This window comes from Magallana gigas, chromosome 9, assembly GCF_963853765.1.
Source record: "Magallana gigas chromosome 9, xbMagGiga1.1, whole genome shotgun sequence".
In the NCBI taxonomy this organism is placed as follows: domain Eukaryota; kingdom Metazoa; phylum Mollusca; class Bivalvia; order Ostreida; family Ostreidae; genus Magallana; species Magallana gigas.
In genome coordinates, this window is record NC_088861.1 from 26,008,642 (window position 1) to 26,028,070 (window position 19,429).

The 19,429-nt window shown below is 34.4% G+C and overlaps 2 protein-coding genes across 2 annotated transcripts; both read right to left on the reverse strand.

Annotated features, from left to right (window-relative positions):
• Positions 1 to 1,228: 1,228 nt before the first annotated feature.
• LOC105339989 (E3 ubiquitin-protein ligase TRIM71) lies at positions 1,229 to 3,913 on the reverse strand. The gene is made up of 2 exons (XM_066072026.1): positions 3,722 to 3,913; positions 1,229 to 3,016 (listed from the first exon to the last, which is right to left on the reverse strand). The coding sequence occupies exon 2, from the start codon at positions 2,981 to 2,983 to the stop codon at positions 1,322 to 1,324; it is 1,662 nt and encodes a 553-aa protein (XP_065928098.1). The 5' UTR covers positions 2,984 to 3,016; positions 3,722 to 3,913; the 3' UTR covers positions 1,229 to 1,321.
• A 3,691-nt stretch (positions 3,914 to 7,604) lies between these two features.
• Positions 7,605 to 9,266, reverse strand: LOC136271873 (E3 ubiquitin-protein ligase TRIM71-like). Its single transcript, XM_066072439.1, has one exon. The coding sequence runs from the start codon at positions 9,264 to 9,266 to the stop codon at positions 7,605 to 7,607; it is 1,662 nt and encodes a 553-aa protein (XP_065928511.1).
• Between the last annotated feature and the right edge of the window lie 10,163 nt (positions 9,267 to 19,429).

Genomic DNA, 19,429 nt, shown 5'->3' on the forward strand with positions numbered 1-19,429 from the left:
TCTGCCCCAAGTTTCCATGTCCATAACGTGTGATGGACTTCACCCATTTGTTGATTTTCTCTATAAATTCACATATCTTTCGTCAAAGAACGGTTAAGAAAAAGGAAAAAAATTGTCTTCTCTCACATGTCCCCTCTTTTCACCCCGAGAAGTTGATACCATTGAAAATTAAGTTCTTTAGGAGATAAACATACATATATTATACATAAGGAATAAGGAATCGTTCTTTGAGAATTATGAGGTAATCAAATCCAAAAAAACATGAAGGGCTTTATGATAAATTTGATCACGCCCTGACCAAAATGATCACCTCATTATATTCAAAGAATGATTCATTTTTACTTATATAAGGAATAAGGAATAAGGAATCATACTTTGGGTATTATGAGGTGATTATTTTGGTCGGGGCGTGATCAAATCCAATAAAGACACGGGAAAATGTAAATAAATATATATATAATTTTCGGCAATTTTACAATTATATTATCAATATCTTAACATTATTTTCATATCGTATAATTATGCAAACCCCGCTTGCGCCCAAACAATACGTAATTTACGTCATTGATAAAATGTATCGAACTATACATTAAAAAATTGATTCTATAGCATAATCACAAAAACGCTGGAAAATGGAAAATAATTAGAAATGTCTGCAATGTCAAAAACCTTTGTAATAATGTAAGAAACCGCAGCAACAGATTGTTTTCATGTATTAACCCATTACATGATAACTTGCATTTGCATATAAAATATGTATAATCATAAATACATTAATTGTATATAAAATGCACGAATACTAAATCGTCTCTCAATTTTTACAGTTACATTTTGATGAAACATACATGTAACACATAATATAAAACAGTCTTGTAATAAACATATATATACATGTATTATTATTATTAGGGATGGCAATCGATTGCATAAAATTTGCCAATCGGTTAATCGCAATTCGTTCCGACCGGTTAACCGGTTACTCGTATCAATTCAAATTACATAAATTTTTGCAGTGTTTTATTTTCTTAAATTTACAGTTTTTAATGTCACAGAAAACACGATTTTTTGTAAATAAGTTTCAACTCATAATATTACATGTACATATATATGGCAATCATTATTTTTTAATAATATTTCTTAAGAAAAAATCCTCCCAAACAGTCGCGAAATAATGTTGATGCCCGATGTATCGTATTCTGTTTATTTTGTAAAATAAAATGTGATCAAATACTAGTACCATCAGTTTATTGACAGTTAAAACGAGATTTAAAAAAAAAATTAAGATTGTTGACAATGATGTAACATTATGATCTCAGTTTGTTTACATATAATTCTGGATTTTCGTCAGTTTACTTGTGTCCCTCTCAGCCACAAAGAGGTTGTCTCTGGTGTCCACACATAAACCGTATGGATACTGTAAATTACAGTTGTCAATGTAGCGGAGGAACTGTCCGTCCTGATCCAGGATGTGGATACGGTAGTTGGCACAGTCTGCTGTCAGGATCCGACCCTGGCTGTCTGCAGTGATGCCGACTGGATTAAATGTCCTGAAGGGAGGACCAGTATATGTAAACCGTTGTTTACCGGCCTGATTGACCACCACTACTGCACTGGCTATATAGTCTGCTACACAGATATCTAGGTTCTTGTTCTCATTTATATATTTAGGGTAAAGTTCAGATGAATAGAGAGGTTGTCCTTTGTCATTGTATTGGACTGTTTGTTTCTCTGTGGGGCCAGAATAGCGCACAACTTTTGATTGTTTCATATCATCAGTAATCATGACAACCAGAAGGTCACCAGAGGAGGTACTACAGACATATAAAGGATACCATCCCCGTAGTCTGATCACTGTCTGTATCTGTGAATTCTTCACTATGTTCACAGTTCTATCATAGGGATCAGTATAAACTAGTTCACCACTCTGTGTCACAGCTATGTCCCCTGGTTTCTTCCCTGACTTGGTTTTGATTGACTTCACTAGTTTACTGTGGAGGTTGTAGAGTCTTATCAGGTTGTCCTGACCACGGGTCCATACCTCATCATCACTCAGACAGGACACACCGAATAACTCATTGGATTGTCCATACTCTGTGTTTATATCTGTGATGATTCGTGGTACATCAATGAGCGGTCTGTCCGGGGGAGAGGACTCAGCACCGGGGATATCCATCGTGTAGCCATGTCCTTGTGTATTGATGGATAATGCTGACAGGGAACCAATCTGCTGATAAATCTGTTCTTTGTTAATCTTTTGAGGGGTGAATCTTGGTAAGGGAACTGTAGGTTTAAGGGGTAATCTTCTGAATTCAGCATTTCTGGAGTTGAAAGCAGAGACAAGGCTGACATCATTGGAGTTGAGTAGCTTCTTCAGTTCAGCAATGCTCTGTGTTATTTCAGAAATACTGGATTTGATTTCATTTTCCTGCTTATCAAGGTCTACTAGGTGTTTGGATTCCATTTCATCCAGGTCAGATTTCAGTTTCTTGATGGCAATGTCTATTTCTCTGTGCAAGTCTTCTCCATGTTTGTCTAGGGCTGTTGTTAATTTCTTGGCGTTTTTATTCAGATCAACTTTCTGAACTAAGATGTTGGATGCAATCTCTTGATATTTAGGATAAATGGAGTTTTCTAATTCCTGTAAATCTTTTTTTAAGGCTTCTTTCTTAGTATTTAGATTTTTTAAAATGCCCACTTGCTTGTGTCCTAGATGTTCACCAGAGGAGACACATTCTACACAAATAGAAATGTCACATTGTTCACAATGAAGGTCACATAATTGTGTTGGATGCTTTAAACATTTAGGATTAAGTCCTCTCTTGTTAAATGGTTCAACTTTATGTTCTTTGGATTCATCAGAAAGATGTTCCTCCACACATGCTTTACATAGATGTATGTGACAAATGTCACAGTACATAGGGGGGCCCGGGGTCTCACAGAGATGACACCGTACCACATCCTGGGCCCAAGTGCGTGGGAGCATGGTCGGACTCCTAGATAGATTTTCATCTGATTTCTGAAAGAAACAACGGCTGCTATTACATGTAGCTTACTTGCTTATAGATCCTTTGTAATATTTACATGTATTATATATATGTAGTGAAAAATATACTAAGTTATGTGGTGGTGGTGGTGGGGGGGGGGGGGGTGTAACATGGCTAGAACTCACCCACTATCAATGGGTGCAGCTTGATACATCTCCCCTTATTTTAAATAAAAGCTTGTGTGTTTAATATCTTGTCAGGTTAAAATTAATCTCATCATATATATTTTATTTTGCTTGCCTTGATGCAAAATGTAATAATTATGCAGAGTCGATCATTTGCTCATAATCTTTGTAGAAGCATATGTAGTAACCATCTTTGCTTGGGTTGTGTTTACCGAATGATAGGATTGCCCCATCCCCACATACTGCTCGTGGTATTTAACAGTGAAATATAACTGCGCAATACCCTGCTTAAGCGCATGACAACATGACAACACATTATTAAATATTAATTAAGTATGTCCTAATGATGAAATAACCGTGCGTTTTTTCTAGATCTTGCATACTCTTCATTTACATAGTTTACCGCACATCTATACTTGGGGGTAGGGAGTATGTTTTACCGGCCGAAACAAGGGTTTAGTTTTAATTATGCATAATTCAATACAGATAATTGTTGTTTATCATGTCTTGATTATCAGTTACTTATAGTATCCATAAACAATATATACAAACCTTTACAATCCAACATGGCGTGGCCTAGGCCGATTTGTTTATTTTCTCTTCCTGGTCTTGTGTTACCTGGTACGACCATACCCCGTGATTAATTCATGGGATTTTAAAACCGAATTTCACTTCAATTTCTTGTATGCAGTGGCGGATCCAGGATTTGAAGTTAGAGGGGCGCCACTTGTAAGCAAGGGACCTGGGTCCATGGCAAAGCCTTGGTGGGAGCTCAGGGGGATAAGCCCCCGGAAACTCCTGAATTCTAAAGATTTTGTGGAGTAAAAATGTTAAACTGTTGTGATATTTCTTCTCGAGATTATACTTCAAAATAAAAAAATAATAACAATACAAAATTTCAAAGGTCTGCAGATTTAAGACCTAAAGTATCCTCATCAAAAGTCTCTGTCTTGTAGAAATATACGAAACATTTGTTTTATTTTTTTTCTAAGGAATGACTGCATGTACATGTAAATAAATCAGTTTAAAAAATGGGACGGTGTAAATGAAGTTTATTAAAGATAACCATGCCAGCTTGTATTATAATAAACATGGAAGAGTCATTATTTAAAACACCAGTTTGTATAACCAATAATTCAAAGGTGGTTGACTGGTCACATTTGAACACAAGGGGAGCGTGACTAAAATGGGTTTTCTATATGTTACACCATTTCTTCATATTACACCATGGAAATGGGTCTAATTTTAAGATATCCCACGAGTTTCCAAAAAGTTGATTATTAAGACTCACAAGTTGTTCATTTTCTTTGCCAGTATGATTTAACTTTATTTTGACAATTTTATTTAGATCCGGAACTGTAAATGATTGATTGCTTGATTGATTGATAATATATTTTGTTTTCAACAGAGACATTAATAACATTGTTATTTATGACTCCGGTTTTCAAAAAAAAACATAGGTAATCACAGAATACTGAGCTCAACGATACGAGGCATCACCTTTATGAGACCACCTTTATCTGTATATCACATTACGTGAAAATCATAGTTAATGACCTTTATTAAAATATTTATAAACACGTAATAGTGTTGTGTTGTGAATGTACTAAATGTATGCCTAAATAGTAGTCAAGGTTTAATACTACAGTACACGAGCCGAACACAACACAACACTATTGTTATTATAATCAAAATACTTTCACCGGTTTAGAATTTTCAAATTTTACAATATTTGACCAACAAAATACGTTTTAAACTTTTTTTTAGATAAGTAAAAATTATTAAAGCCCCGGCGGGATTCGAGCTCATGACTTACAGATTCGTATTAAACGTTCTAGCCCATTCGCTACGTTGTTAGGTAACAATGTTTCGAATAAAAATATTTATAACAATATATTTTATTTTATTGTTCATCAATTTAAATAGGAAGTACGTCACAATATGGAGGCGTCCTATACCACCATAAGTGGCCCAGATGCACCATCCCTGCAAGTTTGGTGAAGGAAAAACGAGTAATAACTTAGATACAGGACCTGCTCCAAAAACTTGATCCACGTCCGGACGCCGACGACGAGGGTATAACATAAGCTTTCCCGTACTTCGTATCGGTAAGCTTAACATCTGGACCGCGAATATATAATATATATGAGAAAAACAAATCCTCATATATAACCATCTCCGTGAGAACGTCACTTTATAGAAAGCAAGAACTCCGCTAAATTTAATCCGTTTGTGTGTCCGTTAAAAATTGTTGATCACTAAAATGTCGGGATCAGTGTATTGTAGCGTATTTAAAACGGATAACATCCGAGCGGTTAACGAAAACGATCCACACGAGCAACTTGATAACTTGGTAGTGTATTTATGCAGAATAGCGGCATCAGAAAAGTTAGGCACACACAGTCACAATCATAATTATTTTAATGAGAAAAAAAAACAACTTGAAAGAAATCCATCTGCAACATATTAAATACTCACATTAACATGAACGATACTAGATACAAATTGATACAAACGCTGTACGTATTGACAATAGAATTATTGTATACATTACATGTTACAATAATAATTGAAGACTTGAAGTTTACAAAATTAAAGATTTATAAATTCATGTATATGATATCCACTGACAAATAAATGGGGGACGGGGGATACTATATAAGTGTTTTGAGAAGACAAACAACAGGTAAAAAAATATTTCCTACCGCTTGTAGCTCACAAAATTTAGGCACAATAATTATGGACACCATTCATTTTCTTTGTGTTTTCTGAGAACCAACACACCAAAAATGTCCACAACTTAAACATGCAAGATTCAGTTAACTCGGAATGTGTAATGATAATTGCAGTATCCCACATAAGCAGAATGGTTACAGTTGAAGTAAACATTAGACAGCACAAAAAGTGTTTGAATTTGAACATCCACACACACAATATTAAAATAAACTCTGTCATTCAAGGAATTATCTCAGTAAGTCAAGTTCATTCATAAACCGCACCATTAGGTAGTCACCATACATTTAACCCATAAAGCAACAAAGAAATGTAATATGTATATTCTAATATAACAGTGAGAATTCAACATTAATTGATTTTATATTGTGAATAGAACAGACAACTCTCTGTATGTGCATGTTGAAACATTGTACAGAGTACACAATGGTAAATCTTTGTTCAATGGGCCTATCACGTTACAACTTATTGCTGCACACTCAAAACCATTATCACAGATTTATCTAATATATCACCCAGAAAAGCGCACTTTCTTATCTCACATTTCATTCAGATAAGCGCATCTTGTCACCACAAGACGAAGAATTAAGTTCTTTAGGAGATAAACATGTAAAATGCATGGGAAATTCTGACACTGAAAAATCTTTCCCCTTTTTAATGAGAACAGGCTATACATAAGAAATCATTCTTTGAGTATTATGAGGTGATCAAACACGGCTGGGGCGTGATCAAATCCAATAAAACCTGAAGGGCTTTATGATAAATTTGATCAAATCCTGACCAAAATAATCACCTCATAATATTCAAAGAATGATTCCTTATTACTTATAATTATAATTTTCGGCAATTGTACAATTAAATACCGGGTATTACATTATCAATATTTTTACATTATTTTCATTTCGTAAAATTATGCAAACCCCGCTTGTGCTAAAACAATACGTAATTTGCGTCATTGATGAAATGCATCAAACTATTCAATAAAAAAATGATTCTTGTATTATCACAAAGACGCTGAAAAATGGAAAATATTAAGAAATGTCTGCAATGTCAAAAATCTTAGTTATAATGTAAGAAACCGAATCAACAAATTGTTTTCATTTATTAACCCATTACATGATAACCTGCAAGTACATGAAAAATGTGTAATTATACGTTAATTGTACATAAAATACACGAATACTAAACTTTCTCTAAATTTTAACAGTCACATTTTGATGTTACACATAGTATAAAACAGTTTTGTAATATACATATAAATACATGTATAAATACATGTATTATGTATATTAGGGATGGCAATCGATTGCACAAACTTTGCCAATCGGTTAATCGCAATTCGTTCCGACCGATTAACCGGTTACTCGTATCAATTCAAATGACATAAATTTTTGCAGTGTTTTATTTTCTTAAATTTACAGTTTTTAATGTCACAGAAAACACGATTTTTTGTAAATAAGTTTCAACTCATAATATTACATGTACATATATATGGCAATCATTATTTAATAATATTTCTTAAGAAAAAATCCTCCCAAACAGTCGCGAAATAATGTTGATGCCCGATGTATCGTATTCTGTTTATTTTGTAAAATAAAATGTGATCAAATACTAGTACCATCAGTTTATTGACAGTTAAAACGAGATTTAAAAAAAAAATTAAGATTGTTGACAATGATGTAACATTATGATCTCAGTTTGTTTACATATAATTCTGGATTTTCGTCAGTTTACTTGTGTCCCTCTCAGCCACAAAGAGGTTGTCTCTGGTGTCCACACATAAACCGTATGGATACTGTAAATTACAGTTGTCAATGTAGCGGAGGAACTGTCCGTCCTGATCCAGGATGTGGATACGGTAGTTGGCACAGTCTGCTGTCAGGATCCGACCCTGGCTGTCTGCAGTGATGCCGACTGGATTAAATGTCCTGAAGGGAGGACCAGTATATGTAAACCGTTGTTTACCGGCCTGATTGACCACCACTACTGCACTGGCTATATAGTCTGCTACACAGATATCTAGGTTCTTGTTCTCATTTATATATTTAGGGTAAAGTTCAGATGAATAGAGAGGTTGTCCTTTGTCATCGTATTGAATTGTTTGTTTCTCTGTGGAGCCAGAATAACGCACAACTTTTGATTGTTTCTTATCATCAGTGATCATGACAACCAGGAGGTCACCAGAGGAGGTACTACAGACATAGAGAGGATACCACCCCTGTAGTCTGATCACTGTCTGTATCTGTGTATTCTTCACTATGTTCACAGTTTTATCTGTGCAATCAGTATAAACTAGTTCACCACTCTGTGTCACTGCTATATCAAATGGTATGTTCCCTGACTTGGTTTGGATTGACTTCACTAGTTTACTGTGGAGGTTGTAGAGTCTCATCATGTTGTCCTGACCACTCGTCCACAGTTCATCATCGCTCAGACAGGACACACTGCTTAATTCATTAGATTTTCCATACTCTGTGTTTATATCGGTGATGATCCTTGGTACACCAATGAGTGGTCTGTCCGGGGGAGAGGACTCAGCACCGGGGGAATCCATTGTGTAGCCATGTTGTTCTGTTTTGATAGATAATGATGACAAAGAACCAATCTGCTGATAAATTTGCTCTTTGTTAATCTTCTGAGGGGTGAATCTTGGTAAGGAAACTGTGAGTTTAGGAGGCAATCTTCTGAATTCAGCATTTCTGGAGTTGAAAGCAGAGACAAGGCTTACATCATTGGATTTAAGTAGCTTCTTCAGTTCAACAATGACCTGTGTTATTTCAGAAATACTGCATTTGATTTCATTTTCCTGTTTATCAAGGACAACCAGGTGTTTTGATTCTATTTCATCCACGTCAGATTTCAGATTTTGGATGGCAATGTCTATTTCTCTGTGCAAGTTTTCTCCATGTTTGTCTAGAGCTGCTGTTAATTTCTTGGAGTTTTTATTTAGATCAGTTTTCTGAGCAGGGATATTGGATGCAATCTCTTGGTATTTAGGATAAATGGTATTTTCTAATTCTTGTAAATCTTTTTTTATGGCTTCTCTCTTAGTATCAAGTTTTTTTAAAATGCCCACTTGCTTGTGTCCTAGATGATCACCAGAGGAGACACACTCCACACAAATAGGAATGTCACAATGTTCACAATGAAGGTCACATAATTGTGTGGAATGTTTGGAACATTTAGGATTAAGTCCTCTTTTATTAAATGACACCACTTTATGTTCCTTGGATTCATCGGACAGATGTTCCCCCACACATGCTTTACATAGATGTATATGACAAATGTCACAGTACATAGGGGGGCCCGGGGTCTCACAGAGATGACACCGTAACACATCCTGAGCCCAAGTACGGGGGAGCATGGTCAGACTCCTTGATTGATTTTCATCTGATTTCTGAAAGAAACAAGCTGCTATTACAAGTAGCTTACTTGCTTATAGATCCTTTGTAATATTAACATGTATCATACATATGTAGTGATAAATGTATGTGGTGGTGGTGGTGTGGGGGGGGGGGCGGTCACATGGCTATAAATCACCCACTATCAATGGGTGCAACTTGATACATCCCCCTTATTTTGAATAAAATTAAATTTATGGTAATAAATTGTTTTATGTAAAGTTCGAAGTTTGATTGCTATTTGTTGTACATCCAACTGGAGGCCCCAATTATGTATAGGTGTATGTTAAACAAGTACCCTGTGTGGGGCCCCAGTGTATACAATTGTAGCCAATCACAGCTCAGCATCTTCATTATTCTTTTGTTTTCTCGATAGTGGCGGCTGTAATTTTAGCTCTTTGCCTTTTGTATTATAGCTTTGGTTTGGGAGGCCTCTCCTTGTTAAAATTGTCATTTAGTGAGTTATGATATGTAAACAATCTTGTCAAACATTTTAGTATATGTTGTTTAGAGTGGCCTCCCAATATTTTTAAGGTCTTCCGTTTCCAACGGAAGACCTTATTGTTATTGCGTTGTTTCTTTTTCCCTATTATTAAGGTCTTCCGTTTCCAACGGAAGACCTTATTGTTTTTCTTCGGTTTCTTCTTCCCTATTATTAGGGTCTTCCGTTTCCGACGGAAGACCCTCTTGTTATTCTATTGTTTCTTTTCCTTATTATTATTTTATTTTTTATTTTTTTTCTGACTTTTTTCGAACGCTGTTTCTCGTGAACTACCAGACCGATTTGCATGAAATTTACAGGACACATTGAGCATCAAATATGCTTGATATTATAAAATTTCTGGTTGATGACGTCACTTCCGGTTCGAGATTTTGAGGATTTAGTGAATTTTTAAGGACCATTTTGTCCACGTAACTTCTCAAAAACTAATTGCGATAGAAACGTGAAACTTTCAGGGATAGTAGATGAATGTCTGTAGATGATCCTATTTATTTGATATTTTGAAAAATGCGCAAGGCGGCGAAGCTCGCCCGAGCTCAAAAATAGGCACCAATTTTTTTCACGAAATTTTCGCACATTTTCGGCCCTAGCTTTTAATGTGTAAATATTTTGTTAAGACATGTAAAGCAAAAGTTGTTCAGATTAACTAGGACTTGCGTTTGATTTCAATAAAAAGGGGCTGGCCCCTCAAATAAGGGGCCAAAATGGCTCTTAAGTCTTTTTGCAATAACTCTTTACTGAACAATAATTTGTTATCACTTATAGAACCAAAAATGTTCATTGTATATCTGTTTATTTATACAGTACCATGCCTAAGTCATATGTTACGTAATTAGGGGTTTCAAGGGGCCAGAATTTCAAAACTTTGATCTTTAGTATCTAGAAAAGGAGAAATATTTTGATAAGCATTATAGAACAAAAAATGCTTAGAATAATGTTCTTCACAATATGCTACCTGAATAATTTTTGTTGGTTGCCCCAGTAAGGATTTTAAGGGTCGGCCCCTACAACACAATTGTTCAGATATCTTTAGAACGGTCAACAATTTCTGAAAACTTGTTGAGCAAAATGTGTTTATATTTATAAGACCTTTTATTTGATTTCAAGGAATAAGGGCTGGCCCCTCAAAAAAGGGGCCAAAAGGGCTCTAAAGTCTTTTTATAATAACTCTTTACTGAAAAATAATTTGTTATCAATTATAGAACCAAAAATGTTCATTGTACATCTGTTTATCTATACGGTACCATACCTAAGACATATGATACGTGATTAGGGGTTTCAAGGGGCCAGATGTCTTAAAATTTGGTCATTAATATCTAGAAAAGGAGAAATATTTTGAAAAGCCTTGTATAAGAAAAGTTGCTCAAAATAATGTTCTTAACGATATGGGATCTAAAAATATTTTTTTGGTGGCCCTGGTAAGGAGTTTAATGGTCGGCCCCTAAAACACAGTTGTTCGAATATCTCTAGAACGGTTAACAATTCGTGAATACTTGTGTAACAAAATATGTTTATATTTACAAAACCTTTCATTTGATATCAAGAAAAAGGGGCCAGCCCTTCAAATAAGGGGTCAAAAGTGCTACAAAGTCTTTTCATGATAACGTATTTTTAAGCGATAATTAGTTATTAATCATAAAGCAGAAAATAAGAGCTTATTATTCATAATTCAAAACTGAAATCCGTTCTAAAATCGACCGATGCAATACAAAGATATAGGGGTTTAAAATTTGATTTTTCCGGAAATTTTGATTCCACATTCTTGGTTAAGAAAATAGTTTTATGTTCAGAGTTAAATTAACTCGTACCTAAAATTATTCGATAATTGTTAAATCGTACTTTAACAGATTCGGATTTGTATTTGCAAAGTCGTGCTTGAAATCGATAAGGTTTGTTAAATCGTACTTGGTATCATTCGGATTTTGTTAACTCGTTCCAAGAATAATTCGATTTTTTTTTTGTCTTAGTTTCTTACGTTTGTTGGATTAAGAACCCTGCTTCTTACAGGAACTTTTAGCTTTACTTTCGACATTACCGGAAGACCCACTCGTTGCTTTGCAACGAGCTTTGCTCTAGTTATTATTTTTGTTTTTTAGGGTCTTCCGTTTCCAACGGAAGACCCTCTTGTTATTCTACGGTTTCTTTTTCTTTATTCTTATTATTCTTTTTTTTCTTTTTCTGACTTTTTTGGAGCGTTATTTCTCAAAAACTACCCAACCGATTTGCACGAAATTTGTAGGAGTGATAGAACATCATCGTAGCTACATATTATAAAATTTTAACATGATGACGTCACTTCCGGTTTCAGATATAGACGATTTTGAAAATTTTTAAGGGTCATTTTGTCCACGCATCTCCTCCGAAATTAATCAAGATAGAAGCTTGAAATTTTCAGGGGTTGTAGATGAATGTCTGTAGATGTACCCCCATGCTTCCAATTATGAAAATTGCTCAAGGCCTCGAAGCTCGCCTGAACCTGAAAATTGGCACCAAATTTTTCCACGAAATTTTTGCACATTTTCTGTAATACCTTTCGATGTGCACATAATTTGTTAAAAGATGTAATGCAAAAGTTGTTTCAATTTTCACGAGCTTTCCTTTGATATCAAGAAAAAGGGGCTGACCCCTCAAATTAGGGGCCAAGGGGGCTCTAAAGTCTTCGTACAATAACTCTTTACTGAACAATAATTTGTTATTGATTATATAAGCAAAAATGTTCATTGTACAGCTGTTTATCTATACAGTATCATACTTAAGTCATATGTTACGTAATTAGGGGTTTCAAGGGGCCAGAAGTTCAAAACTTTGATCATTAATATCTGAAAAAGGAGAAATATTTTTAAAAGCAATGTAGAACAAAAGTTGCTTAAAATGATGTTCTTGTCAATATGCTACCTTAAATGTGTTTGTTTATGACCCCATTTAGGAGTTAAAGGGTCGGCCCCTAAAACACATTCGTACAGATATCTCAAGAACAGGAAATAATTCTTGAACACTTGTTGAACAAAATATGTTTATATTAGCGAGACCTTTGATTTGATATCAAGAAAAAGGGGTTGGCCCCTCAAATTAGGGGCCAAAAGGGCTCTAATGTCTTTTTACAATAACTCTTTACTGAACAATATTTTGTTATTAATTATAGAAGCAAAAATGTTCATTGTACAGCTGTTCATCTATACAGTACCATACCTAAGTCAAATATTACGTAATTAGGGGTTTCAAGGGGCCAGAACTCAAAACTATGATCATTTATATTTGAAAAAGGAGAAATATTTTGAAAAGCAATGTAGAACAAAAGTTGTTCAAAATAATGTTCTGAACAATATTAAACCAAAATTTTTGTTGTTAGTGGCCCCGGTAAGGGGTTAAAGGGTCGGCCCCTAAAACACATTTGTACAGATATCTCGAGAACGGTTTACAATTTATGAACACTTGTAGAACAAAATATGTTAATATTAGCGAGACCTTTTATTTGATATCAAGAAAAAGGGGCTGGCCCTACAAATGAGGGGGTACAAGGGCTATTAAGTCTTTTTATGATAACTCTTTTCTGACCAATAATTTGATACTTATCATAAGGCAACAAAGCAGCTTTTATTAAGCTTAATTAAAAACTGAAATCCGTTTTAAAATCAGACGATGCATTACAGAGATATCGAGGTTTAAAAATTGATTTTTCCGGAAATTTAGTTTCCGCGTCTTTGGTTTAAAAAAAGCGTAATGTTTATAGTAAAATTAACTCGTACCTAAAATAATTCGGAAATTGTTAATTCGTACTTAAACACATTCGCATTTTTTTGTTAAGTCGTTCTTGAAATAAAAAAGGTTTCTGTTAAATCGTGCTTAAAATCATTCGGGTTTTATTAAGTTGTATCAGGAATAATTCGATTTTTTTCATCTTTTTATTTTAGTTACTCTTGTTATTGGTTTAAGAGCTCTGCTTCTTACAGGAACTTTGCTTCTGACATTATCGGAAGACCCACTCGTTGCTTTGCAACGAGCTTTGCTCTAGTTTTTCTTACAAATTTTGTGCACGCGAGTTCTCGGAAATGGCTCGGCCGATTTTCATGAAACTTTCAGATCAAATAGATATTGATCTGAACCTTATTGGAAATTTTTTATTTTGATGACGTCATTTCCGTTTCAGAGATATTGACGTTTTAGCGATTTTTAGAGGATCAGCTTGTCCGTCGAACTCCTCCTAAACGATAAAAGATATCAAATTCAAATTTTTAGGAATTGTAGACGAATGATTGTAATTTTGTCTAAAGTGAGCCATTTATGTTTGGCGCAAAAGGCGCCGAAGCTCGCCTGGACCCGAAAATTGAGATATAAAAAATGTAGTGATTTTTCTTGGTTTTCTTTAATTATCTCTTTTCTCGAAAATATTTTGTTAAGACATGTAGAGCAATTAAAATTTATTTTTACAAGAGCTTTCATTTGAGATCAAGAAAAAGGGGCTGGCCCTTCAAATTAGGGGCCGATAAGGCTCTAAAGTCTTTTGATGATAACTTTTTACTTTAAAATACTTTGTGATACCTTATAAAAACAATTATGTTTATTCTAACGTTATTCACCTATACATGGCAATCATTTACTCCTATATTACGTAATTTGGGATTTTAAGGGGCCAGAAGTCCAAAACTTTGATGCTCAATATCTCTAAATGGAGAAACATTTTGATAAGCAATATTGAACAAAAGATGCTCAAAATATTGAGCTTATCAATCTGCAACAATAATTTCTTTGTTATGCGGTCCCTGAAAGGAGTTACAGGGTCGGCCCCTAAAACGACCCTCTCTAGATATCCCCAGAACGGTACAGAATTTTTAAAGACTTGTTGAACAAAATGTGTTTGAATTGACAAGAGCTTTCATTTGAGATCAAGAAAAAGGAGCTGGTCCTTCAAATTAGGGGCTGAGGGGGCTCTAAAGTCTTTTGATGATAACTTTTTACTGTAAAATATTTTGAGATACCTTATAAAAACAATTATGTTTTTTCTAACGTTATTCACCTATACATGGCAATCATTTACTCCTATATTACGTAATTATGGATTTTAAGGGGCCAGAAGTCCAAAACTTTGATGCTCAATATCTCTAAATGGAGAAGCATTTTGATCAGCAATTTTGAACAAAATATGCTCAAAATATTGAGCTTATCAATTATGGAAGGGAATTGCCGCCAAAATTCTATGTATCTTGCTTTTATTCTTATTATGCTTACTTCTTTATTCTTCATTACATTTTCACTTGCATGTCACTTTATTGTTTTCATATTCATGCTTATCCAATTTCACTTTGATTTTCTTTGATCCTTCATTGTTTGCTTAATTCTATGTTGCAACATTCTCTTCTTATTCGTGTAAATTCTTTCTTCTATCTCTGTTACAAACGTGAATTCAAACACGCAAACCATAAAGCACTTTCAATAAAGACGAATACAAGTTGCATGAATTTAATGCTGCATTATGACGCCAGGCGGCAGTGTGCGCGCTACAATCGCTGCTCCCCGAAAAAAAACCAACGTAGCTAGCTAAATGTGGGATGTTTCGCACCATGACATTTCGCTCCAATGTTTATATGTTCAGATCAAGAAATGGAGGGGAGGTTAATGTACTAAGGGATAATTTATAATTTTGTTTGCCGGGGAGGGGGGGGGGGGTAGGTCGAGTTCTATTTTCAGTAGGTTTACTTCATATGTGAAATTAAAAAAAGTTTGAATATTCAAGGGTGGTGGGGTGACTGGACCCCCCTCCTAAAATAAAATAAAATTCTAAGTCTGCCCATCAGTTATATTTATGAGACGATATAATCTTACAGTTCTCATAATTAGCACCCGTATCATAATTATCATCATCGCAAGCTTGATATGGAAGTCGGTCAATTCAACTATTCATTTAATCAAGACGACATGTATGAGGTTCATGTCTCTAAGTTACATGTATCATAGCCTAAACACCTTCAAATCTAAACATGGACATTCAGTTACATGTACATGATTTATATGAAAATAAACAAACCTACATTAAGCATGGTTGTGAGTGATACATACACATTTTTATCACTTCAAAAATCTGTGTAAATAAGAAGCATACATTATTAATGTTTTGTATTTTGGAAGAAAAAAATATTTTATTTTGAACTTTATATAAGAATTTTTATTTAGATTTGATTTAGATTTTAAACCAAAACGCATAAACAGTCATATCACATACCGTATTTTAATCTCTCTGTCTGGTTTGTTTTCGTATACTCATTGTGTAATTAATTCACTGATAATTTAGATTCGTTAATTTTACCGCGTTTACTTCTGCGACTCCACCGTTCTGTGCCGAATCGCAAGAATATAAAATCGCGTGCACCAAACTTAGTTTTCATATCACAAGTTCAAAACTTTAAGAAAATAAAATAAGTGAGATTTTAAAACCTGCAGTTTTATGTTTTTTAACCCGGAATTTCACGCGGATATTAATTCATCGCATTTTATCAGGGATACACAGTACTGTAGCCTAACGAGAGGTACATAGTGATTCATGCAAGTGATAATTTTCACACGTACTGGAGTACAAGAAAAGCTACTTCTAATTATTTCGTACCCCAGTCCTTTTATTGTTTTTCAAAAACATCTTTAAATTTGGTTTAAATTTATTTCTATTTCATCTACATATTCCGCGGGTACCTGTGGACAGAACCGTGCATCACCCCACCTCTTTTCACCTCAGATGAAAATAAAGTCCTGTCGACAAGTACTTGTGACATGTTCCTCTTCTAAAAATTAAGCCTTCCTGCCAATAATTTGCAAATAATTTGTTACTGCATATATATACGGTACATCATTGCATTGCGGATCTAGAATGAGATCAGATCCACCCCCAATGGAAAATTCACCCTTATTTAATCAACCAATAAAAATGTTACATTAAAAGTTTAAAAATTTATCAATTTAAACTTAACTGTTATATAAGCTGTTATAGTTAAGTTTAAATTGATAAATTATAAACTTTTAATGTAACAAAAACATTAATACAAAATTATCTCTCAGATACCCCCCCCCCCCTCTGTTTTTTTTAGAACCGCGCGGAGGCATTTTACATGTACACAAAAAAAAACTCCGTATCTTTTTAAGTCTGCGTATATCGTGGCTTGTTAAAAGTTAATTATATTAACATGTATTTCATATTCCTATACTAAGCCCTTAATTTGAGATGTTTTCACGAATTTATTAAATTTATGCCATTTGTTAGTTTCGTTTTAATAAATCTTCGGGAGCAGCAATTGTAGCGCACACATTGCCGCCTGGCGTCATAATGCAGCATTAAATTCATGCAACTTGTATTCGTCTTTATTGAAAGTGCTTTATGGTTTGCTTGTTTGAATTCACGTTTGTAACAGAGATAGAAGAAAGAATTTACACGAATAAGAAGAGAATGTTGCAACATAGAATTAAGCAAACAATGAAGGATCAAAGAAAATCAAAGTGAAATTGGATAAGCATGAATATGAAAACAATAAAGTGACATGCAAGTGAAAATGTAATGAAGAATAAAGAAGTAAGCATAATAAGAATAAAAGCAAGATACATAGAATTTTGGCGGCAATTCCCTTCCATAATCAATCTGCAACAATAATTTCTTTGTTATGCGGACCCTGAAAGGAGTTACAGGGTCGGCCCCTAAAACGACCCTCTCCAGATATCTCCAGAACGGTACAGAATTTTTAAAGACTTGTTGAACAAAATGTGTTTAAATTGACAAGAGCTTTCATTTGAGATCAAGAAAAAGGGGCCGGTCCTTCAAATTAGGGGCCGATAAGGCTCTAAAGTCTTTTAATAACTTTTTACTGTAAAATATTTTGTGATACCTTATAAAAAAAATTATGGTTATTCTCACGTTATTTACCTATACATGGCAATCATTTACTCCTATATTACGTAATTTGGGATTTTAAGGGGCCAGAAGTCCAAAACTTTGATGCTCAATATCTCTAAATGGAGAAACATTTTGATAAGCAATTTTGAACGAAATATGCTCAAAATATTGAGCTTATCAATCTGCAACAATCATTTCTTTGTTATGCGGTCCCTGAAAGGAGTTACAGGGTCGGCCCCTAAAACGACCCTCTCCAGATATCTCCAGAACGGTACAGATTTTTTAAAGACTTGTTGAACAAAATGTGTTTGAATTGACAAGAGCTTTCATTTGAGATCAAGAAAAAGGAGCTGACTCTTCAAATTAGGGGCTGAGGGGGCTCTAAAGTCATTTGATGATAACTTTTTACTGTAAAATATTTTGTGATCCCTTATAAAAACAATTATGTTTTTTCTAACGTTATTCACCTATACATGGCAATCATTTACTCCTATATTACGTAATTATGGATTTTAAGGGGCCAGAAGTCCAAAACTTTGATGCTCAATATCTCTAAATGAAGGAAAATTTTCCAGATACGTTTTGTTGACGAAGATCAAGAGCAAGGTCATTCCGTATTCTAAAAATCGGACGGAAGACCTCCTCGTTGCTCGCAACGAGATCGTGTCTAGTTATTATTATTTTTCTGCCTTTTTTTGTGCACGCAATTTCTCAGAAACGGCTCGGCCGATTTCAATCAAATTTTAGGATGTGGTAGATAGTGGTCTGAACTTGATTGTAAATTTTTTGTATTGATGACGTCATATCCGTTTTTGAGATATTGAGATTTTTCTAATTTTTATATGGGTATTTTGTCTTCTGTTGTTCTCCTAAACTATTAGAGATATTAAGCTCAAATTTTTACGGTAGGTAAAGGAAAGATTGAAGTTTTGCATGATTGTTGTTTTGTATGTTAAGCACTACTGGCGCCAAATCTCGCTATGGCTCGAAAATATACATTAAAAAAGCGTCGTGAATTTTTGTGCTTCTCTCGCTTTATCTCTTTTCTGGAAAATATTTTGTTAAAACATGTAATGTAAAAAACGTTTATATTTACAAGACCTTTCTGCTGATATCAAGAAAAAGGGGCTGGCCCCTCAAATTAGGGACCTAGAAGGCTCTAAAGTCTTTTACCCATAACTCTTTACCGAGGGATATTTTGTAATAAATTATAGAATCAAATATGTTTATCTTACAGTTATAAAGCCAAGCAGTATAACGATTTTCTCATATGTTACGTAATTAGGGTTTTTAGGGGTCAACAGTCCAAAACTTTGATCACCTATATCTCAAAAAGGAAAAATATTTTGAAATGCAGTATAAAATAAAAGATGCTCAAAATGATGTACTTAACAACATGCAACCTAAAAAATTTGGTTCAGCGGCCCCAATAAGATAATAAGGGACCGGCCCCTAAAACATTCTTTCTGAGATATCTCAAGAATGGTAACGAATTTCTGAACATTTGTTAAACAAAATGTCTTTATAATCAAATGACCTTTCATTTGATACCAAGAAAAAGGGGCTGGCCCCTAATATTAGGGACCTAAAGGGCTCTAAAGTCTTTTACCCATAACTCTTTACCGAGGGATATTTTGTAATATATTATAGAAGCAAATATGTTTATCTCACAGTAATGTATTCAAGCAATGTAATGATTTTATGACTTGTTACGTAATTAAGGGTTTTTAGGTGCCAAAAGTCCAAAATTTCGA

Excerpts from the sequence above, each read along its gene's own strand:
- LOC105339989 (XM_066072026.1), bottom strand. The coding sequence starts at position 2,983 with ATGCTCCCACGCACTTGGGCCCAGGATGTGGTACGGTGTCATCTCTGT.
- LOC136271873 (XM_066072439.1), bottom strand. The coding sequence starts at position 9,266 with ATGCTCCCCCGTACTTGGGCTCAGGATGTGTTACGGTGTCATCTCTGT.